Here is a 26,252-nt window from a genome sequence, read left to right as displayed (position 1 = left end):
TAATGATAACTTCCCCTATATTGACATGGTGGGAGAATGTGTGTGAGCACCAAAACAATATGTAAGTAGTCCAAGTAAGAAAGGGGCCTTGTATTGGGGAATTAACTGGCCAGGTGATCAGTGTTTCTGTGGGGGAACATTTTGGGAATACTGAAATAGTTCTGTAAGTTTTAAACTACTTATGGATAAGGGCAAGAGTAGTCCTCAGGTGAAAATATTAAATTGGGAGAAGGCTAACTACCACAATAGAACATAGAACAATACAACGCAGAACAGGCCCTTCAGCTCTCGATGTTGCCCCAACCTGTGAACTAGTGTCAGCTCATCCCTCTACACTGTCCCATCATCATGTATGTGCTTATCCAAGAATTGTTTAATCTCTGTAATGTGGCTGAGTTAACTACATTGGCAGGCAGGGCATTCCATGCCCTTACCACTCTGCATAAAGAACCTGCCTTTGACATCTCTTTTAAATCTATCACCCCCTCAATTTATAATTAAGTCCCCTCGTACCAGCTGACGGCATCATCCTCGGAAAAAGACTTTCACTGTCTATCCTATCTAATCCTCTGATCATCTTGTATGTCTTTATCAAATCCCCTCTTAGCCGCCTTTTTTCCAATTAGAATAGACCAAAGTGTCTCAGCTTTTCCTCATAGCTTCTCTCCAGACCAGGCAACATCCTGGTAAATCTCCTCTGCACCTTTTCCAATGCTTCCACATCCTCCTGTAATGGGACGACCAGAACTGTACACAATATTCCAAGTGCAGCCATTCTAGCGTTTTGTATAGTTGCAGCATGACATTGCGGCTCTGGATCTCGATCCCTCTGCCAATGAAGCCTAACACACTGTATGCCTTCTTAACAGCACTATCAGCCTGGGTGGCAACTTTCAGGGATCTATGTACATGGACTCTAAGATCACTTTGCACATCCACACTACCAAGTCCTCTGCCTTCCTGTTATTCTTCCAAAAGTGCATCAGCCCAATTCTGCAGTTTATCCAAGTTCCCCTGCAACCTGTAACATTCTTCTGCACTGTCCACTACTCCACTGACTTTAGTGTTATCTGCAAATTTACTAACCCATCCACCTATGCCTGTGTCTAAGTCATTTATAAAAATGACAAACAGCAGTGGTCCTAAAACACATCCTTGTGGCACACCACTAGTAACCAGACTCCAGGTTGAATATTTTCATCAACCACCACACACTGCCTTCTTTCAGAAAGCCAGTTTCTAATCCAAATTGCTAAATCACCCTCAATTCCACGTCTCTGCATTTTCTCCAACAGCCTACCATGTGGAACCTTATCAAAGGCTTTACTGAAGTCCATGTACACCATGTCAACTGCCCTAACCTCATCTACATGCTTGGTCACCTTCTCAAAAAACTCAGTGAGGTTTGTGAGACACGACCTGCCCTTGACAAAACCATGTTGACTATCTAAAATCAAATTGTTGCTTGCTAGATGATTATAAATCTTATCTCTCATAATCCTTTCCAAAATTCTTCCTACAACAGAAGTAAGGCTCACTGGTCTATAATTACCTGGGTCATCTCTACTGTCACCTTGAACAAGGGCACAACATTTGCACTCCTCCAGTCCTCTGGTACTAAACCTGTAGACAATGACTACTCAAAGATCAAGGCCAAAGGTTCTGCTATCTCCTCCCATCTTCTCCCCAGCTTCCCAGAGAATCCTCTGATAAATCCCATCCAGCCCAGGGGACTTGTCTACTTTCACTCCTTCTAGAATTGATAACATCTCTTCCTTCCTAACCTCGATCCTTTCTAGTCTAATATCTCGTATCTCATTCTTCTCCTCTACAATATTCTCCTTTTCCTGAGTAAAAACTGATAAAAGATGTTTGTTTAATACCTCTCCGATCTCCACTTAACTTCCCACTTATAGAGTCATAGAGGTGTACTGCACGGAAACAGACCCTTCGGTCCAAACCGTCCATGCCGACCAGATATCCCAATCCAATCTAGTCCCACCTGCCAGCACCCGGCCCATATCCCTCCAAACCCTTCCTATTTATATACCCATCCAAATCTCTCTCAAATGTTGCAATTGTACCAGCCTCCACCACTTCCTCTGGCAATTCATTCCATACATGTACCACCCTCTGTGTGAAAAAGTTACCCCGAGGTCTCTTTTATATCTTTCCCCTCTCACCCTATATAAACGTCCTCCCTCCACTTAACAAGAGATACAATTGCTGTAGTAAGCCACGGTTCCCTTACCTTATCACTTCCTGGAGAATGTGAGGACTGCAGATGCTGGAAATCAGAGCTGAAAATGTGTTGCTGGAAAAGCGCAGCAGGTCAGGCAGCATCCAAGTAGCAGGAGAATCGGGCATGAGCCCTTCAGGAATCTTGTCCGAAATGTTGATTCTCCTAATCACTTCCTCTCTGCCTGACAGGGACATACCTATCAAGGACACGCCAAATCTGTTCCTTAGGCAGGAACAGGAAAATGTGGATTGGAGGTGGCTGTTTGAGGGCAAATGTGCATCTGGCATGTGTGGATCTTTTAATGGTCAGTTGATTAGAGTTCAGGGCCAGCATGATCTTATGAAAACGAACAATAAGGCTGGCAAGATTTGGGAACCTTGAATGACAAGAGAAATTTGGAGCTTAGTCAAAAGGAAAAGGAGACATGTATAAGGTTGAGGAAAATGAAGGCAGACAGAGTCCTCTGATTACAAAGAGTGCAGGAAAGGATCCAAACAAGGAATAAGGGGCCGGGAAATAGACAGGTATAAGACAGATGTCAGAGGTAGTTTCTTTACTCTGAGAGTAGTAAGGGTATGGAATGCTTTGCCTGCAACGGTAGTAGATTCGCCAAGTTTAAGTGCATTTAAGTCATCATTGGACAGGCATATGGACGTACATGGAATAGTGTAGGTGGGATGGGCTTCAGATTGGTATGACAGGGTGGCGCAACCTCGAGGGCTGAAGGGCCTATACTGCGCTGTAATGTTCTACGTTTTATGAAATGTCTTTGGCAAACAGCATTAAGGAAAACCCTCGGGATTTTATATAAGGAGCAAACAAGTAACTAGGGAGAGGCAAGGTCCAGTCGTGGATAAAGGAGTGTGGAGTCGGCCAAATTGGGTGGGTTTGTTAACGAATGCTTTGCACTGATATTCACAAAGGGGAAGGACTCATGGATGGTCTTAGAAGGGATATGATGATAATCTGGAACATGTAAATATGTAAAAGGGTGTTATGAAAATCATTCAGGTGGGCAGGTCCCCACGACCTGATGGGACCCATCCCAGAATGCTGACGGCAGCAGGTGAGAAGATTGTTGGATAGAGATGATGGACTGCATCAAGCTCCTGGGAGTGATTGCCAGTAATCTGCCCTGGTCCCCTCATTTTGACGCAACAATCAAGGAAACACTAACGTCTCTAACTCTTAAGGTGGCTAAGGAAATTTTAAAAAAATACATATACTGGTAGGAGAAAGTGAGGATTGCAGATCGTGAAGATCAGAGTCAAAATAGGCCTTCCCTTTCCCTGCTCCTCAGATGCTGCCTGACCTGCTGTCCTTTTCCAGCACCACTGACCTTGACTCTGATTTCCAGCATCTGCAATGCCCACTTCTGCTTACCCTTTCCCCTAGTTACCCACTTGCTCCTAATATATGTGTAAAACGCCTTGGCATTCTCCTTAATCTGGTCAATGGCATTTCATGACCCCATAATTTCTTGTTTAAGTTCTTTGCTGATTCCTTTATGTTCTTCAAGGACCTTCTATTTCTCAAGAGTAAGATCTGTCAAATGGCGACTATTATCCACTGTTGCAACATTGGCAGATTTTCCCACCAACTCCTGCATCTCAATCATTATTAAAACAAAAAGTTAAATGCTCCCAATATCTTGACAGATGACTTGTTTACAAATTGAGTGGTACTGGGACTTTATTATCTGGAGAAGGTGGTGCTATTTCCTCCAAATACAAGAATGTTAAAGAATAACGTAAAATCATTCATGATTTTCATGGAACCAGACAGAGGAGCTATTTTCAGTAGTAGCAGTGTTAATGATTGGCAACAAATTGGGTGTCGCAATGAGTTTTTTTTTTTAAAATAGTGATTTCTGGTCTGGAATGTACTGCCTAAAAGAACAGTGCAAGCAGATTTGATTGTAACTTCGTAATGTAATTTAATTTCCTGAAAACTATGGGGAAGATCAGGGGAGTGGGACTTATTTAAAGAAGTGACACCACTATGATTGGCTGAGTGGCAGTGTTCTATTTTGAATTCTGTAATGTTTTTTTTGAAAACTGATGGTTTTGAATGCTGAACCATATGGAAGATATTTTGAACTGTTTGAAGCATGAAATTTATATGTCTCTTATCAAATAATAGAAATGATGGATTCGTCAACTTTCAAACGATTCACAGCCACAGTGGAAAACATCTTGGAAAATCTGGAGGATATGGATTTTACTACATTAGGTAAGTGTTAAGTTTCCACCATTAAGGTCTATTTGTGATTGCAGCTGAGCTGATCAAAATATTGGGAGAGGTTGGACTATTTTTATATTGTCATGCTAAAACATAACACACACAGCTTCCACTTTTTAAATATTTTTAATGGATTTTAAGATGACTTAGTGGAGCAAAGGAGAGTGATTTCAGACAGAGTAAAATTGATAGGTTGAATGAGGCAAGGGCAGCAGGTGAGACCAAAGAGTCACTGCGCCATCTAGTTTTGTTTGTGATTTTGTATCTTTTCTTGGGTGAAGTCATGAAGTATTTTAGAGCTGCTGAAAAAGCAAGTAACCTTTTACTAATAGTAAAGAGAAACTAAGCAAAATTCTGTAAATCTGAAATCAAAACAGAATGTTGGTAATATTCAGTAAGTCTGGCATTGCCTGGAAACAGAAAGAGTGACTGTTTGAAGTTTGAGACCTTTCATCAGATCTTGATCTTTCCCGATCACTGATATTATAGAACATAGAACAGTACAGCACAGAACAGGCCCTTCAGCCCACGACGTTGTGCCGACCGTTGATCCTCATGTATGCACCCTCAAATTTCTGTGACCATATGCATGTCCAGCAGTCTCTCAAATACCCCCAATGACTTTGCTTCCACAACTGCTGCTGGCAACGCATGCTCTCTCAACTCTGTAAAGAACCTGCCTCTGACATCCCCTCTATACTTTCCTCCAACTAGCTTAAAACTATGACCCCTCGTGTTAGCCATTTCTGCCCTGGGAAATAGTCTCTGGCTATCGACTCTATCTATGCCTCTCATTATCTTGTATACCTCAATTAGGTCCCCTCTCCTCCTCCTTTTCTCCAATGAAAAAAGTCCGAGCTCAGTCAACCTCTCCTCATAAGATAAGCCCTCCATTCCAGGCAGCATCCTGGTAAACCTCCTCTGAACCCTCTCCAAAGCATCCACATCTTTCCTATAATAGGGCAACCAGAACTGGATGCAGTATTCCAAGTGCGGTCTAACCAAAGTTTTATAGAGCTGCAACAAGATCTCACGACTCCTAAACTCAATCCCCCTGTTAATGAAAACCAAAACACCATATGCTTTCTTAACAACCATGTCCACTTGGGTGGCCATTTTAAGGGATCTATGTACCTGCACCCCAAGATCCCTCTGTTCCTCCACACTGTCAAGAATCCTATCCTTAATCCTGTACTCAGCTTTCAAATTCGACCTTCCAAAATGCATCACCTCGCATTTATCCAGGTTGAACTCCAGCCACCTCTCAGCCCATCTCTGCATCCTGTCAATGTCCCGCTGCAACCTACAACAGTCCTCTATACTGTCAACGACACCTCCAACCTTTGTGTCGTCTGCAAACTTGCTGACCCAATCTTCAATCCCCTCATCCAAGTCATTAATTAAAAATTACAAACAGTAGAGGCCCAAGGACAGAGCCCTGTGGAACACCACTCACCACTGACTTCCAGGCAGAATGTTTTCCTTCTACTACCACTCGCTGTCTTCTGTTGGCCAGCCAGTTCTGTATCCAGACAGCTAAGTTCCCCTGTATCCCATTCCTCCTGACATTCTGAATGAGCCTACCATGGGGGAACCTTATCAAATGCCTTGCTGAAGTCCATATACACCACATCCACAGCTCGACCCTCATCAACCTTTCTAGTCATATCCTCAAAGAACTCGATAAGGTTTGTGAGGCATGGCCTGCCACTCACAAAGCCGTGTTGACTGCATTTAATCAAGCCATGCTCTTCCAGATGGTCATAAATCCTATCCCTCAGAATCCTTTCTAACACCTTGCAGACGATAGACGTGAGACTTACTGGTCTGTAATTGCCGGGAATTTCCCTATTTCCTTTCTTCAAGAGAGGAATTACATTTGCCTCTCTCCAGTCCTCAGGTACAACTCCAGTGGAGAGCGAGGATGCAAAGGTCTTCGCAAGTGGTGAAGCAATCGCATTTCTCGTTTCCCAAAGCAGCCGAGGACAAATCTGGTCCAGGCCTGGCGACTTGTCAATCTTAATGTTTGACTAAATTTTCAGCATATCAGCTTCCTCTATCTCTATCCATTCCAGCATGCGCACCTGCTCTTCAAAGGTTTCATTCACTACAGAGTTTGTTTCTTTCGTAAAGACAGAAGCAAAAAACTCATTTAGGGCTTCCCCTACCTCCTTGGACTCCACACACAAGTTCCCTATGCTATCCCTGATCGGCACTATTCTTTCTTTGACCATTCTCTTATTCCTCACCTAAGTGTAAAATACCTTTGTGTTCTCCCTAATCCGTTCTGCCAAGCCTTTCTTGTGCCCCCTCCTGGCTCTCCTCAGACCATTTTTAAACTCCTTCCTTGCCTGCCTGTAATTCTCTAGAGCTGAGCTTGACCCTAGCTACCTCTACCTTATGTAAGCTACCTTCTTCCTTTTGACGAGAAGCTCCACCGCTCTCGTCATCTAAGGTTTCTTTATCTTACCCCTTCTTGCCTGTCTCAGATGGACATATTTATTCATCACTCGCAACGACTGTTCATTATACAGTCTCCACATGTCTATAGTGCCTTTACCATGGAACAATTGCTCCCAGTCCATGCTTCCTAACTCATGTCTAATCGCATCATAGTTTCATCTTCCCCAATTAAATATCCTCCCATTTTGCCTAATCCTCTCCTCCTCCATAGCTATGTAGAATGTGAGGCAGTTGTGGTCACTATCACCAAAATGCTCTCCCACCCCAAGATCTGATACCTGCCCCGGCTTGTTTCCAAGCACCAAGCCTAGAATGGCCTCTCCCCTCGTCGGCCTGTCAATGTACTGAGCACACCTCCTCCTGAACACACCTTACAAAAACAGCTCCATTCAAATCTTTCGCTCGAAGGAGGTTCCAATCAATACTGGGAAAGTTAAAGTCACCCATCACAACAGGCTTCCCTCCTAAATAAATAGCATTGTTAGTTTTGTTAAGTTCCAATCTGGCAGTTCCACAATCTTGCATGTGTTAAAAATTATAGCTAACAATCTCAATTTCTGAAGTTACATTTTTTTTTTAAAATCCTAAGATGAGGACCATTTAGGTCCTGAGAATTTTAGTCCTGTAAGTTTCTTCGCTTGCCTTTTCTAATTCTAATTATTTTCATTTTCTCACTGCTTTAACCTCTTTGTTACTCTCCATATATATCCTCTGTTTTTCTAGTTTGAAGACAGATACCAAGTACTTGTTTAATGTCTCCTCGTTCCTCATGGTCATTTTTCCCAGTCACAGAATCATACTGTTCAGAAGGGGCTCTTTGGCTTTTAAGTCTGCACCAACAAAAAAACACACAAAATTTGCACCAGTCCCACTTTCCAGCACAAGGCCCATAGCCTTGAAAGTGATGACATTTCAACTATTCATTCAAGTACTTGTGTGAAGGTTGTAAAATTTCCCAGGCTGAGGGATGACCTTGTTGAGGTTTATAAAATCATGAGGGGCATGGACAGGATAAATAGGCAAAGTCTTCTCCCTGGGGTGGGGGAGTCCAGAACTAGAGGGCATGGGTTTAGGGTGAGAGGGGAAAGATATAAAAGAGGCCTAAGAGGCAACATTTTCACTCTGAGGGTGGTACGTATATGGAATGAGCTGCCAGAGGAAGTGGTGGAGGCTAGTACAATTGCAGCATTTAAGAGGCATCTGGATGGGTAAATGACTAGGAAGGGTTTGGAGGGATATGGACCAGGTGCTTGCAGGTGGGACTAGATGGGGTTGGGATATCTGATCGGCATGGACGAATTGGACCAAAGGATATGTTTCCGTGCTGTACATCTCTATGATTTTATGTTCTGGTGACATGAGTTCAAAACCCACCATGGCATTTGTGGAAATTTGAATACAATAAAAATCTAGAATTAAACGTAAACCTAATGGTGATCAAGTGACCGTTAGAGATTTGCCATCTGGTTCATTAATGTCCTTTAGGGAAGAAAATTTGCTGTTAACACCAGATCTGGCCTACATGTGACTTGACTCCAGTATTAGCCACGCTTTGGGCAATTAGGGATGGCAATGCTGGCCTAGAAAGCTACACATGAATGTCTTAATTTGTTTTATATTCTTAACTGGTTCATACTCATGTTTTTGTTTTTTTTCTTTAAATCAACCTTTTGGTAGCCATTTGCTTGTAAAATTTTTTTCCAAAATGTTTCTTCCCCTGATTGGTGACGTTCACTTCTGTGTAGCCTCCGGATGAAGCGCTGTTGTTGTGATCCGTCCAGAATTTATGCAGTTCTGTCTGTCATGGCAGGCGGATCTATTTCCAGACTTGTACTGTAGTGTTCAGTAGATGGGGTGTATTTCAACATGTTTGTTTATGGCACCAGTGGATGAATACCAGGCCTCCAGGAATTCCTGAGCTTGTCTTTGTTTTGCCTGTCCCAGTATTGTAATGTTGTCCCAGTTGAATTGGTGTTATTATCAGTATGTATTGATGTGAGGAAGAACTGGTCGTGTCGTTTTGTTGCGAACTGAGACTTGTGTATTCTAGTGGAGAGTTTTCTACCTGTTTGTCCAATGTTTCTTGCAGTGGTGCATGGTATTTTGTATATCGCATTCATCCTGCATGTCTTTTGTTTTGGATAGTAGCTGGCGAAGTCTGGCTGTTGGTTTGTGTGCTATCATTATTTCATAGGACGGAGGAGTCTTAAGTCAGTTCTGAAATATTTCTGATACAAGGTAGGGTGGTCGGTGTGTTGGGGTGCACAGTGGTGTCATGATGTTTGTATGCTAGCCATACGCTTAGCTTATTTATGTAACCATCCAGATGCCTCTTAAATGTTACAAGTGTGCCAGCTTTCACCATCTCTTTTGGCAATGCGTTCCAGGTCCTATTGCTCTGCATGAAAAACTTTCCTCTTGCATCTCTGTCAAACTTTCTACTTTGCACCTTGAACCTGTGCCCCCTTGTAATTGAAATTTCAACCCGGGGGAAAAAGCCTCTAATTCTCCACCCTATCTGGGCCCCTCATAATTTTATAGTACACTGTCAGGTCTCCTCTCAGCTGCCGTCTTCCCAGTGAAAACAATGCTGGTCTTTTTAATCTTTCTTCACAGCCCATGTCCTCAAGACCAGGCAACATCCTGGTGAAGCTTCTCTGCACTCTGTCCAAAGCTTCTCAGAGAAATTCTGATACCTTAGATTAGAGTTCCTACAGTGCAGAAACAGGCCCTTTGGTCCAACAAGTCCACACTGACCCTCCTAAGAGTATCCCCCCAAACCCATCCCCCTATTACTCTACAGTTACCCCTGACTAACGCATGTAACCTACACGTTCTTGAGCACTAAGGGCAATTTAGCGCAGCTAATTCACCTAACCTGCACATCTTTGGATTGTGGAAGGAAACCGGAGGAAACCCACACAGACACAGGGACAATGTTCAAACTCCATACAGACTGTTGCCCGAGGTTGGAATCGAACGTGGGTTCCTGGTGCTGTGCTAACCACTGAACCACTGTGCTGCCCTGGCGACCAAAACTTCACACAATACTCCGAAAATGGCCTAACAAAGGTTTTATATAGCTGGAACATGCTTTGCCAACTCTTGTACTCTTAGGCCCTGGCTGATGAAGGCAAGCATGCCATGTGCTGCCTTAATCACTTTTAGGGTACTGTGGACCTGCACACCCAGATCCGTCCGTATGTTAATGTTCCTAAGGATTCTGCCATTTACAAGAGAAATCACACCTAAATTTGATCCTCGAAAATGCATCACCTCGCGTTTGCCTGGATTAAGCTCTATCTGCCATTTGTTCCCAAGTCACCAATCTATCTATATATCCTGTTGTATCCTTTCACAATAGTCAGCAGTATCAGCAACTTCACCAGGCTTTGTGTTATCTGCAAACTTAGTAATTATTTACAAACAACAGAGGACATGAGTGGTTCCTGTGGAGTGCCATTAGTTGCCGGTCTCCATTCTGAAAAAAATACCCTTCAACCACTACCCTCTATTTTCTATGACCAAGCCAATTTTGTATCCATCTAGCCAGACCACCCCAAATCCAATGGCTGCAACTCTGAGCTGAATTTGCTCAAAGCACTTAACTTCAATACCATTGTCAGATTCCACACATTGCAGTCACTGCACATGTGCCCTGTCAATTCTCTATAACCTTATTTATTGCATTCCTGGAAAGGAAATATATTTTTCTGAAGACTTTTATCTTTTACTCATCAGAAAATTCAAAAGAAACACTAAGAAAAAAAAGGGAAACTGCAAGAATGAGAAGAGTACTAATTGGTTGGCAGGTGGGCCCTGATTGGTAGAGGCATCAACTACAGTTGTGCCATGACCATAAGGACCCTCACCAACTTTTACAGGTGTAACATAGAAAGCATATTGTATGGGTGCATAACAGCCTGATATGGCAACCGTTGTGCCCAGGACCATAGAAAACTACAGAAGGTTGTGTGCGCAGTCCAGACCATCACATAAACCAACATCCTATCTGTGGTCTCCATTCGCAAGTCTCGTTGCCGTGGAAAGGCTGCCAACATCATCCCATTCCGGTACTGCTCACCTACAACCTCTTCTGTCTGGCAGAAGATACAGAAGCTTGAAAACGCACCAGCAGATTCAAGAACAGCTTCTTCCCTGCTGTTATTAGACTAATGAATGGACTCTTTACTTTAAGTAATGCTGATCTTGTTAATGTTGATCTCGCCCAGCACACGCCCTGTGTAGTGTTACCTGTATGTCTTACTCTATCCAAGTTTTTTTCACCCTGTGATCTGTATTTTCTTACTATGATCTGCCTTTATTGCGCTCAAAGCTTTTCTCTCTACTTAGGTACGCATGACAATAAATGAAATGAAATCAAATCAAATCATTTATTGTGGAGAGTTAAAAATCATACAATACCAGGTTACAGTCCAACACGTTTATTTGGAAGCACCAGCTTTTGGAGGGCTGCTCCTTCAGGTAGTTGTGGAGTTTAAGATCATAGGACACAGAATTTATAGCAAAAGTTTAGTATGATGCAGCTGAAGTGATATATTGACAAAGATCTGGATTGTTTGTGAAATCTCTCATCTTTTAGAAGATAGTGAGGAAAGAAATCAATCTGACACTGTAAAGTTAAGAACAGAAGTGAGTCAAACAATCGGGAGAAAGTGAGGACTGCAGATGCTGGGGATCAGAGCTTAAAGATGTGTCGCTGGAAAAGCGCAGCAGGTCGGGCAGCATCAAAGGAGAAGGAGAATTGATGTTTCGGGCATAAGCCCTTCTTCAGGAACAATCAAACAATCGGGTCAGGCAGGGACAAAGCAAAGAACAAGGAAGGACTGATTAAATTAAACTGCATTTATTTCAATGCAAGGGGCCTAACAGGAAGGTAGATGAACTCAGGGCATGGTTAGGAACATGGGACTGTGATATCATAGCAATTACAGAAACGTGGCTCAGGGATAGACAGGACTGGCAGCTTAATGTTCCACGATACAGATGCTATAGGAAAGACAGATAGGGAGGCAAGAGAGGAGGAGAATGGCATTTTGATAAGGGACAGCATTACAGCTGTACGGAGGGAGGATATTCCCAGAAAAATATCCGGGGAAGTTATTTGGGTTGAACTGAGAAATAAGGAAGGGATGATCACCTTATTGGGATTGTATTATATACCCCCTAATTAGATTAGATTAGATTAGATTACAGTGTGGAAACAGGCCCTTCGGCCCAACAAGTCCACACCGACCCGCCGAAGCGAAACCCACCCATACCCCTACATTTACCCCTTACCTAACACTACGAGCAATTTAGTATGGCCAATTCACCTGACCCTGCACATCTTTGGACTGTGGGAGGAAACCGGAGCACCCGGAGGAAACCCACGCAGACACGGGGAGAATGTGCAAACTCCACACAGTCAGTCGCCTGAGGCGGGAATTGAACCCGGGTCTCTGGCGCTGTGAGGCAGCAGTGCTAACCACTGTGCCACCGTGCCGCCCCAAGTGCCACCGTGCCGCCCCTAATAGTCAGAGGGAAATTGAGAAACAAATTTTGTAAAGAGATCTTAGTTACCTGTAAGAATAATAAGGTGGTTATGGTTGGGAATTTTAACTTTCCAAACATAGACTGGTACTGCCATAGTGTTAAGGGTTTAAATGGAGAGGAATTTCTTAAGTGTGTACAAGAAAATTTTCTGATTCAGTATGTGGATGTACCTACTAGAGAAGGTGCAAAACTTGATCTATTCTTGGGAAATAAGGCAGGGCAGTTGACTAAGGCGTCAGTGGGGGAGCACTTTAGGGCCAGCGACCATAATTCTCTTAGTTTTGAAATAGTGATGGAAAAGGATAGACCAGATCTAAAAGTTGAAGTTCTAAATTGGAGAAAGGCCAATTTGACGTTATTAGGCAAGAACTTTCAAAAGCTGATTGGGGGCAGATGTTCGCAGATAAAGGGACGACTAGCAATGAGAAGAGGTTGAGTAGGTTAGATTTGTTTTCGTTAGAAAAAAGGAGATTGAGGGGAAACCTGATTGAAGTCCACAAAATCATGAAGGGTATAGACAGGGTAGGTAGAGATAAGCTTCTCTCCAGGGTGAGGGATTCAGTAATGAGAGGTCACGCTTTCAAGATGAGAGATGAAAAGTTTAAGGGGGACGCATGCGGCAAGTACTTTACATCGAGGGTGGTCAGTGCCTGGAACGTGTTGCCAGTCGAGGCAGGCATGGTAGATTCATTTAAGATGCGTCTGGACATATTCAGGAGTAGGTGGGGAGCAGAGGGATACAGATGCTTAGGAATTGGACGACAGGTTCAGACAGTGGATTTGGATCGGCTCAGGCTTGGAGGGCCAAAGGGCCTGTTCCTGGGCTGTACGTATTTTTTGTTCTTTGTTACCTCGGAGTACAATGGGATCTTGATCAGATCGGCCAATGGGCTGAGAAGTGGCAGATAGAGTTTAATTTAGGTAAATGTGAAGTGCTGCATTTTGGGAAAGCAAATAGAACATAGAACATTACAACGCAGTATAGGCCCTTCGGCCCTCGATGTTACACCGACCTGTCATACCAATCTGAAACCCATCTAACCTACACTATTCCGTGTACTTGTCTAATGACGACTTCAATGTACTTAAAGTTGGCGAATCTACTACCATTGCAGGCAAAGCATTCCATACCCTTACTACTCTCTGAGTAAAGAAACTACCTCTGACATCTGTCCTATATCTATCACCCCTCAATTTAAAGCTATGCCCCCTCTTGCTCGCCATCACCATACTTGGGAAAAAGGCTGTCCCTGTCCACCCTATCCAACCCTCTGATTGATTATCTTATATGTCTCTATTAAGTCACCTCTCAACCTTCTTCTCTCTAACGAAAACAGCCTCAAGTCCCTCAGCCTTTCCTTGCTAAGACTTTCCCTCCATACCAGGCAACATCCTCGTAAATCTCCTCTGCACCCTTTCCAAAGCTTCCACATCCTCCTTATAATGCGGTGACCAGAACTGTACGTCATATTCCAGATGTGGCCGCACCAGAGTTTTGTACAGCTGTAGCATAACCTCATGGTTCTGGAACTTGATTCCTCTATTAATAAAAGCTAAAACACTCTATGCCTTCTTAACAACCCTGGTAAAAACAATGACTGCAGATGCTGGAAACCAGATTTTGGATTAGTGGTGCTAGAAGAGCACAGCAGTTCAGGCAGCATCTGAAGAGCAGCAAAATATTGCTGATGAAGCGCCTTTGCCTGAAACATCGATTTTGCTGCTCCTCAGATGCTGTCTGAACTGCTGTGCTCTTCTTAACAACCCTGTCAACCTGGGTGGCAACTTTCAAGGATCTGTGTACCTGGACACCGAGATCTCTCTGCTCATCTACACTACCAAGAATCTTACCATTAGCCCAGTACTTTGCATTCCGGTTACTCCGACCAAGGTGAATCACCTCACACTTGTCCGCATTAAACTCCATTTGCCACCTCTCAGCCCAGCTCTGCAGCTTATCTATGTCTCTTTGTAACCTACAACATCCTTCGTCACTATCCACAACTCCACCGACCTTAGTGTCGTCTGCAAATTTACTAACCCACCCTTCTATGTCCTCATCCAGGTCGTTTATAAAAAATGACAAACAGCAGTGGACCCAACACAAACCCTTGCGGTACACCACTAGTAACTGGACTCCAGGATGAACATTTCCCATCAACCACCACCCTCTGTCTTCTTTCAGCAAGCCAATTACTGATCCAAATGCTATATCTCCCACAATCCCATTCCTGCGCATTTTGCACAATAGCCTACTGTGGGGAACCTTATCGAAAGCCTTGCTGAAATCCATATACACCACACCAACCGGTTTATACTCATCTACCTGTTTGGTCACCTTCTCAAAGAACTCAAGAAGGTTTGTGAGGCACGACCTACCCTTCACAAAACGTGCTGACTGTTCCTAATCAAATTATTCTTTTCTAGATGATTATAAATCCTATCTCTTATAACCTTTTCCAACACTTTACCAACAACTGAAGTAAGGCTCACTGATCTATAATTACCAGGATTGTCTCTACTCGGAGGAGAAAGTGAGGTCTGCAGATGCTGGAGATCAAAGTTGAAACTTTATTGCTGGAACAGCACAGCAGGTCAGGCAGCATCCAGGGAACAGGAGATTCGACGTTTCGGGCACAGGCCCTTCTTCATTAATGAAGAAGGGCCTGTGCCCGAAACGTCGAATCTCCTGTTCCCTGGATGCTGCCTGACCTGCTGTGCTGTTCCAGCAATAAAGTTTCAACTTGTCTCTACTCCCCTTCTTGAACAGGGGAAGCACATTTGCTATCCTCCAGTCTTTTGGCACTATTCCTGTAGACAATGATGATTTAAAGATCAATGCCAAAGGCTCGGCAATCTCCTCCCTGGCTTCCCAGAGTATCCTGGGATAAATCCCGTCCGGCCTAGGGGACTTATCTATTTTCACACTCTGCAGGATTTCTAATACCTCTAGATGTGATTGAGGTTCACAAGGAAGTCTAGTAGCCTGTATCTCCGTAATCTCCTCGACAATATTGTCATTTTCTAGAGTGAACACTGTTGAAAATATTCATTTAGTGCTTCCCCTATCTCCTCTGACTCCACACACAACTTCCCACTGCTATCCTTGATTGACCCTAATTTTATTCTTGTAATTCTTTTATTCCTTAAATACCTATAGAAAGCCTTAGGGTTAACCCTGATCCTATCCGTCAACAGCTTCTCATGTCTCCTCCTGGCTCTTCTGAGCTCTCTCTTTAGGTCTTTCCTGGCTACCTTGTAACCCTCAAGCGCCTTAACTGAGCTTTCACATCTCATCGTAACATAAGCCTTCTTCCTCCTCTTGACCAGAGATTCCACTTCCTTCATAAACCACGGCTTCCGCGCTCTAAAGCTTTCTCCCTGCCTGACATACTTGTCTAGGAAGCACAGTAGCTTTTCCTTGAATAAGCTCCACATTTCTAATGTGCCCATCCCCTGCAGTTTCCTTCCCCATCCTATGCTTCCTAAATCTTGCCTAATTGCATCATAATTGCCTTTCCCCCAGCTGTAACTCATGCCCAGTGGTATACACCTATCCCTTTCTATCACTAAAGTAAACATAACAGAATTGTGATCGCTATCACCAAAGTGCTCACCTACTTCCAAGTCTAACAGCTGGCCGGGCTCATTACCCAGTACCAAATCTAATGTGGCTTCGCCCCTTGTTGGCCTGTCTATATACTGTGTCAGGAAGCCCTCCTGCGCACACTGGACAAAAACTGACCCATCTATAGAACTCGTACTATAGTGATCCCAGTCAATATTTGGAAAGTTGAAGTCCCCCATGACAACTACCCTGTCTCTCTCACTCCTGTCGAGAATCATCTTTGCTATCCTTCCTCTCCATCTCTGGAACTATTCGGGGGCCTATGGAAAACTCCCAACAGGGTGACCTCTCCTTTCCTGTTTCTAACTTCAACCCATACAACCTCAATTGATGAGTCCCCAAACATCCTTTCTGCACCTGTAACACTGTCCTTGACCAACAATGCCACACCTCCCCCTTGTTTACCATCTTCTCTGTTCTTACTGAAACATCTAAATCCTGGAACCTGCAACAACCATTCCTCTCCCTGCTCTAACCGAAATGGTCACAACATCGAAGTCCCAGGTACCAACCCATGCTGCAAATTCACCCATCTTATTCCAGATGCTCCTGGCGTTGAAGTAGACACACTTCAAACCAATTTCTTGCTTGTGCCATCTTGCATCCCTGAAACTTGATTTTGGATCTCCCTACTCTCAACCTTTTCTATCCTCGAACTACACTTTTGGTTCCCATTCCCCTGCTGGATTAGTTTAAACTCACCCCAATAGCCTTAGCGAATTTTCCCCTCCAGGATATTGGTACCCCTCTGGTTCAGATGAAGACCATCCTGCTTGTAGAGGTCCCACCTACCCCAGAAAGAGCCCCAATTATCCAAGAATCCAAAACCCTCCATCCTGCACCATCCCTGTAGCCACGTGTTTAACTCCTCGCTCTCCCTATTCCTCGCCTCACCAGCACGTGGCACGGGCACAACAACTCTGTTTGTCCTAGCTCTAAGCTTCCATCCTAGCTCCCTGAATTTCTGCCTTAAATCTCCATCTCTCTTCCTACCTACGTCGTTGGTGCCTATGTGGACCACGACTTGAGGCTGCTCCCCCTCTCCCTCCCCCTTCCCCTCTCCCTCCCCCTTAAGGATTCCAGAAACATGATCAGAGACATCACGGACCCTGGCACCCGGGAGGCAACCACACCAATCGTGAGTCCGTCTCGTCCCCACAGAACCTCCTATCTGTCCCCCTAACAATGGAGTCCCCAATGTCTACTGCTCTGCTCCTCTTACCCTTTCCATTCTGAGCTGCAGGGACAGACTTTGTGCCAGAGCCCTGTACCCCACTGCTTTCCCAGGTATGTTCCCCCCCCCCCAAAACAGTATCCAAAACGGTATACTTATTGTTGAGGCGAATGGCCACAGGGGATCTCTGCACTGCTTGCCGGTTCACTTTCCGTCCCCTGACTATAACCCATTTGCCTTTTTCTTGTACCTTAGGAATGACTACTTCCCTGTAACTCCTCTCAATAACCTCCTCTACCTCCCGAATGATCCAAAGTTCCTCCAGCTCAGTCCCCTAACGTGGTTTCTGAGGAGCTGGAGTTGGATGCACTTCCTGCAGATGTAGTCAGCAGGTACACTCGTGGTGACCCTTACCTTCCACATTCTGCAGGAGGAGCATTCAACTGCCCTGGTCTCCATTCCCACTATTCTAAATTCCAAAAGAGACCGTTGAAAAAATAAGGAATAAAAGCAAACTCGTTACCTTACCAATCTGGCGCACAGGTCCTTTTTATTTTGGTTAGAGGAGAAGGATGGGTGGGAGACACTACCCAAGTAGTGTTTCAGGTAACGCAACCACACAAATATGGCTTCCCAGAAGTCCTTCACTCCTCCCTCGCACCTCTCGGCAAATGGAGGCCCGACTCCCAAGGGAAGTCCCTTTTAATGCAGGAAACCGCACCCTTCCCGGCAGCCCTCTCTTCACTACTCCTCCTCTCCTCGCCGCTCTGGCAAAATGGAGCAAAATCTTAACAGGACTCATACACTTAATGGTAAGGTCCTAGGGAGTGTTGCTGAACAAAAGGACCTTGGAGTGTAGGTTCATAGCTCCTTGAACGTGGAGTCGCAGATAGTTAGGTTAGTGAAGAAGGCGTTTGGTATACTTTCGTTTATCAGTCAGAGTATTGAGGTCAGGTTGCACCTGTATAGGGCATTGGTTAGGCCACTGTTGGAATATTGTGTGCAATTCTGGTCACTTTCCTATCAGAAGGATGTTGTGAAACTTGAAAGGGTTCAGAAAAGGTTTACAAGGATGTTGCCAGGGTTGGAGGATTTGAGCTACAGGGAGAGGTTGAACAGGCTGGGGCTGTTTCCCCTGGTGCATCAGAGGCTGAGGGGTAACCTTTATAAGAGGTTTATAAAATTATGAGGGGCATGGATAAGATAAATAGACAAAGTCTGTTCCCTGGGATGGGGGAGGGTCCAGAAATCGAGGGCATAGGTTTAAGGTGTGAAGGGAAAGATATAAAAGAGACCTAAGGGGCAACTTTTTCACGCAGAGGGTGATATGTGTATGGAGTTGCCAGAGGATGTGATGGAGGCTGGTACAATTGCAACATTTAAAAGACATCTGGATGAGTATTCGAATAGGAAGGGTTTGATTCCTGAAGAAGGGCCTGTGCCCGAAACGTGGAATCTCCTGTTCCCTGGATGCTGCCTGACCTGCTGTGCTGTTCCAGCAATAAAGTTTCAACTTTGATCTCCAGCATCTGCAGACCTCACTTTCTCCTTCTAAAGATCCCAGACCTACTTTGCTCAAGTGTCAATTACCAAATACTTACTTTTCTCCCCTCAGTCAAAATCACCTATTATGTTACCAGTCACCTCAAAGCTACCCAAAATATGTCCTTAAACAAATCTGACCCATTCAAAGTCTAAGAGATGGGTGAATATAAAAGCGAGAAAGCAATATAGCCAAGAGAAATAGGTGGGCGGCATGTTGGCACAGTAGTTAGCATTGCTGCCTCACAGCGCCAGAGACCTGGGTTCAATTCCCGTCTCAGGCAACTTTGTGTGGAGTTTGCACATTCTTCCCGTGTCTGCGTGGGTTTCCTCCCACAACCACAAAGATGTGCTGGTCAGGTGAATTGGCCATGCTAAATTGCCCATAGTGTTAGGTGAAGGGGTAAATGTAGGGGAATGGGTCTGGGTGGGTTGCTCTTTGGAGGGTCGGTGTGGACTTGTTGGACTGAAGGGCCTGCTTCCACACTAAGTAATCTTAAAAAAAAGTAAGTAATCTAAAATAGATGAAAGAAGAATATTTTGAGATCAGGTAGGATGGGAGTCCAATGTTACTAGTTTATCAGTGAATTAACAGATAAGAGGTAGTTTTCAGTGAAGTTGAGCTTAAAGATGAAGATGACTTCAAAACTACAAAAAGGGTGCTATGTTAAATCATTAACCTGTGATGATGGGGTGGGTGCAAGGTGCAGTGTGGCAGCAGAGGCAGCTTCACAATATTTAAGAAATCCAGCAGTTTTTTGCCTTCAGAGAGGAGAGTAGTATGAATGGGTCAGATTTGTTTAAGGACATATTTTGGGTAGCTTTGAGGTGACTGGTAACATAATAGGTGATTTTGACTGAGGGGAGAAAAGTAAGTATTTGGTAATTGACACTTGAGCAAAGTAGGTCTGGGATCTTTAGAAGGAGAAAGTGAGGTCTGCAGATGCTGGAGATCAAAGTTGAAACTTTATTGCTGGAACAGCACAGCAGGTCAGGCAGCATCCAGGGAACAGGAGATTCCACGTTTCGGGCACAGGCCCTTCTTCAGGAATCACCCACACCCTTCTTCAGGGTGTGGGTGATTCCTGAAGAAGGGCCTGTGCCCGAAACGTCGAATCTCCTGTTCCCTGGATGCTGCCTGACCTGCTGTGCTGTTCCAGCAATAAAGTTTCAACTGGGATCTTTAGAAACCAATTGTTTAGTTCTTTTCCCGAGGTTTTGCACACGAGATGCAATTTGCACACACCAACTTCTGCAAGCAAAGTTTATTAAAGCTTGTACAAGCTAGGTGACCCCCTTTGACCTTCCTCAAAGGTGGAGTAAAAGTGAGGCCCTGAACAAAGAAATTCCATCCCCTTTATACAGGTCAGTTGGCCATGTTTTCAGATACTCTGGTCACTTCCACAGTCACATAGCATTCAAGGTGAAAGTGCATACTGCAGATGCTGGAGATCAGAGTCCAGGTTAGAGTGGTGCTGGAAAAACAGCAGGTCAGGCAGCATCTGAGGAGCAGGAAAATCGTCGTTTTGGGCAAAAGCCCTTCATTTGAAAAGGGCTTTTGCCCAAAACATCAATTTTCCTGCTGTTCAGATGCTGCCTGACCTGTGCTTTTCCAGCACCATTCTAATCTGGACATGCCACTCAAGGCAACCTCCAGTCACTCAGTTACGTTACCTCAGGTAGGATGAGATCACCTGTGAAGATAATGTAAATACTCCAACCCTGGGGAATCGTTACTCAGGCGATCTCCTGACTCAGCTGCACTGTCTTAGGGAATCACTGTTACATACCTAGTTTCAGGGAATGATTAATGAAAGCATTTCTGAATGGAAAAGATTCAATGATAGTTTAATTTGATAATAGCAGGGGAATAGTAGCAAACGACTCTCTAATTGGGGTGTGGGTGATTCGCATTCTTTCATGAATATCGTCCCCACCCACTTCCAGAATGTTCATTCAGTGCAGTCTAACTCTTTAATATTATATCAATGTCCAGAGACAGATTCCCATTCAATCTTTAACATTACAAAGTCATACCTGTAAGAACAAGTTGGGGTTGTTGAGTACCATATGATGAGATCCACAGTTCCTTGAAAGTAGCAATGCAAGTGGATAAGGTGGTTAAGAAGACATATGGTATGCTTACCGTCATTGGTTGCAGCACAGAATATGAAAATTAACAAGTTGTGTGGCAGTTGTACGGAACTTTAGTGAGGCCACATTTGGCATATTTCATGTAGTTCTGGTCGCCCTATGACCAGAAGGATGTGGAGGCTTTGGAAGGGGTACAGAAAAGGATTGCTAGGATACTGCTGGTTTGGAGAGTGTTGGCTAAGAGGACAGATTGGAAAAACTTGGTTTATTTTCACTTGAACACCAGAGGCTGAGGGGGTGACCTGAGACAGCCTTACAAAATTGAGGCATAGCTAGAACAGAGAGTCTGAATGTTTTTCCCAGGATAGGAGTGTCAATTGCTAGGGTACATGAGGTCAAAGGGGGAAAGTTTGGGGCAGATGTGAGAGGCCAGTTTATTACACAGGAGAGGGTGGTATGTGCCTGTAATGCACTGCCAGAGGATGGGTAGAGACAAGTACATAGAAACATTTAAGAGGCAACTTGACAAATGCTTGAATAGGCAGGGAAGAGAGGGATACAGACTGCATAGAGGCAAAAGATTTTTAGTTTAGAAAGGTGTCACGTGTTGATGCTCAAGCCCACACTGAAAGGTGAGCTGAAAAGCCTGTTAATGTGCTATACTGTTCTTTGAGATTGGAATATCGGAAGAGGCGTAGGCCATCGGCCCCTTGAGCCTCCTCTGTCATTCAGGCTTGATTCAAAAATCCTCACGTGCGCATTGAATCCCCTAACTGATCAAGAAACGATCCATTTCAGTCTGAAATATACTTGTACCCTACCCCCACAGCACTCTATTGCAAGGATTTCCAGCATTTTGTACAGTTTTACCATAATATCCTTTTTGCATTCTATACCCATGCCAATGCGACAGCATTCCATATGTCGTCTTTACAACCTTATTTCCTTCTACTTTTAGGGACACTTGCACACTTCATGTACCCCTTATCGTTTGACCTCCCTGAATGCATTACTTCATTTTTATCAAAGTCAGCTTCATCTCTGACTTAGCTGCTCATTCCACCAATCCATCCGTATTATTTTGGAGCTTAAAACTATTTCTTTACTATCCACTACATGACTAATTTTTGTGTTGTCTGCACGTTTCCTAACTGTACCCTGCACATTCAAATCCAAATCATTAATTGCATAAAACCACACTGAACCCTGCAGAATACCACTTGAAACAACTTTCCATTCACAAGGGCAGCTATCAGTCATTACCCTTTGTTTCCTGTTAGTAAGCTAACTTTGGATCCATTTCAATGCATTGACCTACATCCCATGGATATTTACTTTTTGACTAATCTGCCATGTGGAATGTTGTCAAATGCCTTACTAAAAGACAACATTCACTGCACTGCCCTCATTGATCCTCCTTGTCACTTCCTCAAAGAGCTCAATCAAATCAAATCTGTAAGCCATGACCTTCCCTTGATGAAGCCAGTGCTGACTGTCGCTGAGTAGTCCATGCTTTTGGGTTTATCCAATTTCTGACTATTTATATTAACAATTTGCCCACCACAAAGTAGAACTAACAGGCCAATAATTGGCATTTCATTTGGACTACTTTTGAACCAAATTTGCATTCTTCTGTGCCTCACCTCACCTATCTCTAGTGAAGATTGGAAAAAAATCCTCAGAGCATTTTCTCCTGACTCTCTTCAACGTCCTAGGGAACAATCAATCCAGCCATGACGACTTGTCCAATTTCAAGTATTCTTACTCCTATCACACATACTTTCTTGTTATAGTTATTTTGTCTACTATTTTACAATGCTTCTCCTGGATTACTATATCCACATCATCCCTTTCCATTGTGACAAAAAATTAATTTAAATTTCTTCCCATTTCTTCTGCATCCTCGCACAAGTTCTCCTCTTAATCTCTGATCAATCCCATATTTTCCTTAACTATACTTTTGCTTTTTCTATGTTCGTGAAACGTGTTTGGGTTTTCCTTTATCTTACCTGTAAATAATTTTTCATATTCTGGATTAGTGATGCTGGAAGAGCACAGCAGTTCAGGCAGCATCCAAGGAGCTTCGAAATCGACGTTTCGGGCAAAAGCCCTTCATCAGGAATAATTTTTCATACCCTTTTTTTGATTACCTTATTTCTTTTTTACTTGATCCCTGTACTTTATATACTCTAAGCTATCTGCAGTGTTGGGTTTTTTGAGAGTATTGTAAGCTTTCTTCTTCTTCTGTTTAATCTTCCTGTGTTTTCTTGGACAACTATGGGGCTCTAGAGTTGGCAGTACCATTCTTATTTTTGGATATGATATGTCTGCTTTGTGCCCCAAGTATCTCACTTTTTAGTGCCTCTCACTGGTTTATCCTTTAGCAGTCCTGCCCAGTCCAGCTGAGCCAAATGACTTCTCAGATTTGGAAAATTTATCTTCTCTCTCTCTCCACTCTCAGTTTAAAACTTTTCCTCCTGATTTATCTCTGACCTTTTCCATAATGATACTACATCTAACCGAACTGTTGTCAACATCCCCGATATGGTCACCCACTGTCACTTCATTTTGTCACTTTTTTTTAATTTCCTGAATACAGTGCATGAATTTTTCACCCTCAATGCCCCTTATATTGTTTGAAAACTAGTTAATATTGGGTGATTCAGCTTCCTACTATTAGTGCCCTCTTATTTTGCAGGAAGAAACTTATCTTTAAATCTCCCTCTGCTATTTGAGAATCTGTCATTTTTGTTTAGTAGTTTGACTGTCACTTTTTATTCCTCAACTCAACTGATAAAGCATCATTTGTTCACCCATTTAATATCATTGTTCTCATAACTGTAATTGATATTTTAACCAATGCTGTGACATCCCCTCTTTTTAGTTTGTCACCCACATAATCCTGCCTGAAAACTCTGTATCCAGGGATATTGAGATGCGTATTTGCCCCTCCTTTAACCAGGTTTCCATTACAGCAATAACATCATGTTGCTGTGTATCTGTCTGTGCCCCCTTAGTTCACCTGCCTTTCAACATCTCAACCCTGTTAATTTCCTTTGGATGCTTTTTACTCCTTATTTCTTTGTCTTTCCGAGTCACTGGCTACATAACTAATGTTCTACCTTCCTTTTCCTGATCTGAATCTGTCCCATCTAAGCCTATACTTTAGTCCCAATTCCCCTGCCATGCGAGCTTAAAACCTCACCAATTGCAATAGCTCTATATGGCTCCATATAAATGCAGCCTCATGGTACTTAACTCAGTGCTGTTTGAATTCTTCACATCAGCTGGGAGGATAGGCTTCCTAACACCAACCTCTCTAAAGCAGCCAACAGTACCATGATCTAGGCAATGATCATCCAAAACACAACTCCCCCTGTGCCAGCCATGTGCTTAAGATGCTTGAGTTTCAACTGTCAAATCAAATATCTTCACTGAGCTCCAGGAAGCCACCTGAATGAGAGGAGGGCAGCACGGTGGCTCAATGGTTAGCACTGCTGCCTCACAGTGCCAGGGACCCGGCTCAATTCCCGCCTCTGGCAACTGTCTGTGTGGGTTTCCTCCGGGTGCTCCGATTTCCTCCCACAGTCCAAAGATGTGCAGGTTAGGTGAATTGGCCATGCTAAATTGCCCAGTGTTGGGTGCATTAGTCAGGGGTGAATGTAGGGGAATGGGTCTGGGTGGACTCCTCTTTGGAGGGTCGGTGTGGACTTGTTGGGCCAAAGGGATTGTTTCCACACTGTAGGGAATCTAAAAAATCTAATCCTAAAAGTATTTAAAACACTCTCTGAAGGCTTCCCTTAAGAAATGCAATATAGATGTCAATGCCTGGCAGACCCTAGATCAGAAGAATATGACTTGGAGGGGTACAATTCTTCAAAAGGAAGTATGGAAAATTGAACCAGAGAAAGGAATGGCAACAATATCAAGGCAAACACCACTTTTACCTCCCAGAAACACTTGCCAAATACGTGGTCAGAGATGCGACTCCAGGATTGTTCTTGTCAGCCACACAAGGGCCTGCAGAACTGATGACCGGGGACACAGAATTTCCAAGGTGGACATTCGTACTTGGTCGCGAGTAATTGCTGACAACAACCCTTTCCTGTTAATATCTTGAAGACTTCAATCAGATCATCCCTTAACCTATGAAATTCTAGAGAAAACAGGCCTAATTTGTATAATCTCTCCTCATAACTTAATCTCTGAAGCCTAGGTATCTTTCTTGAAAACTTGCACTGTATTCCCTCCAAAGCTGATACATCCTTCCTAAGGTGTGGAGTCTAAATCAGCTCACTACTCCCAAATTGGGTACCAGAGTTTTATACAGCTGCAGCATAACTTCTATGACCTTATATTCCAGTCCTCTAGATCTAAAGGCCAGCATTTCATTAGCTGCCTTGATTATTTTCTGTACCTGTTTATGGCATTTTAAAGATCGATGTACCAGAACCTCCAAGTCTCTTTGGGCATTCTCTGTTAACTTCATATTAACTAGAAGTTACCCTATTCTATGTTTTGTTTTGGTCCAAAATGGACAGCCTCTTACTTATGTTGAACTCCAGCTGCTGCAATTTTGCCCATTTACCTAGTCAGTCAGTGACCCTTTGTAATTTTATGCTATCATCTCCATTTTCCATAATGCCATCTAACTTTGTCATCAACAGATTTGAATATATGCCTTTCTATGCCATTATTTAAGTTGTTAATAAATAAGGTGAATAATTGAGGCTCTAGCACAGATCCTTTTGGGGCACCACTCGTCACATCCTGAAATTTGAGTAACTACCCATTATCCCTACTTTGTCACTTGCCACTCAATCAATTTCCAAAACATAACAGTGATTTGTCCTCTAATCCATTGGCAACTACTTCAGTTCGTAGTCTCTTAAGTGGGACTTTATCAAATGACTTCTGGAAGTCCTTATCAACAACACCCACAGACATTCCCCTGTCCATGACCTTAGTTACCTCTTTCAAAAAACATTCAGGCATGACTTACCTGTCATAAATCCCTGCTGAGTCTCCCTGATTAACTGAAAGTTTTGAGGTGTTCAGTTACTCTATCCTTGACTATAGATGGCAGCAATTTCCCCGTCAAAGATGTTGGGCTAACTAATCTGTGATTCTCTGGCTTTTCTCTTCCGCCCTTAAGTGGAATAATGTGCAATTTTCTGGCCCAACAGTGGATGACTCCTATATCTCGGGAACTCTGAAAGATTATAATTAGGGCAGCTACAATGTGCTAACTTAATTTCATTAACACCTTCAGATAGAAGCTGCCAGGATCTGGGGTTTTGACACTCTTTAAT

General features: G+C 43.5%; 1 protein-coding gene across 4 annotated transcripts in view; it reads left to right on the top strand.

Moving 5' to 3' along the window:
• Nucleotides 1–26,252, top strand: part of LOC122556264 (nipped-B-like protein) — a 547,720-nt gene that overhangs the window by 237,160 nt on the left and 284,308 nt on the right. For all 4 annotated transcript variants that reach the window (XM_043702901.2, XM_043702895.2, XM_043702914.2 and 1 more), the window contains one exon: nt 4,385–4,474. In XM_043702901.2, the coding sequence (XP_043558836.2) occupies nt 4,385–4,474 (90 nt within the window). The remainder of the gene's footprint in view (nt 1–4,384; nt 4,475–26,252) is intronic.

Source organism: Chiloscyllium plagiosum, unplaced genomic scaffold (assembly GCF_037043375.1).
Source record: "Chiloscyllium plagiosum isolate Xiang-an unplaced genomic scaffold, Cpla_swu_hap1 HiC_scaffold_2, whole genome shotgun sequence".
NCBI classification, from domain to species: Eukaryota; Metazoa; Chordata; class Chondrichthyes; order Orectolobiformes; family Hemiscylliidae; genus Chiloscyllium; species Chiloscyllium plagiosum.
Note: the sequence above shows the minus strand (reverse complement) of the source record. Positions and strands in the feature narration are given on the sequence as shown.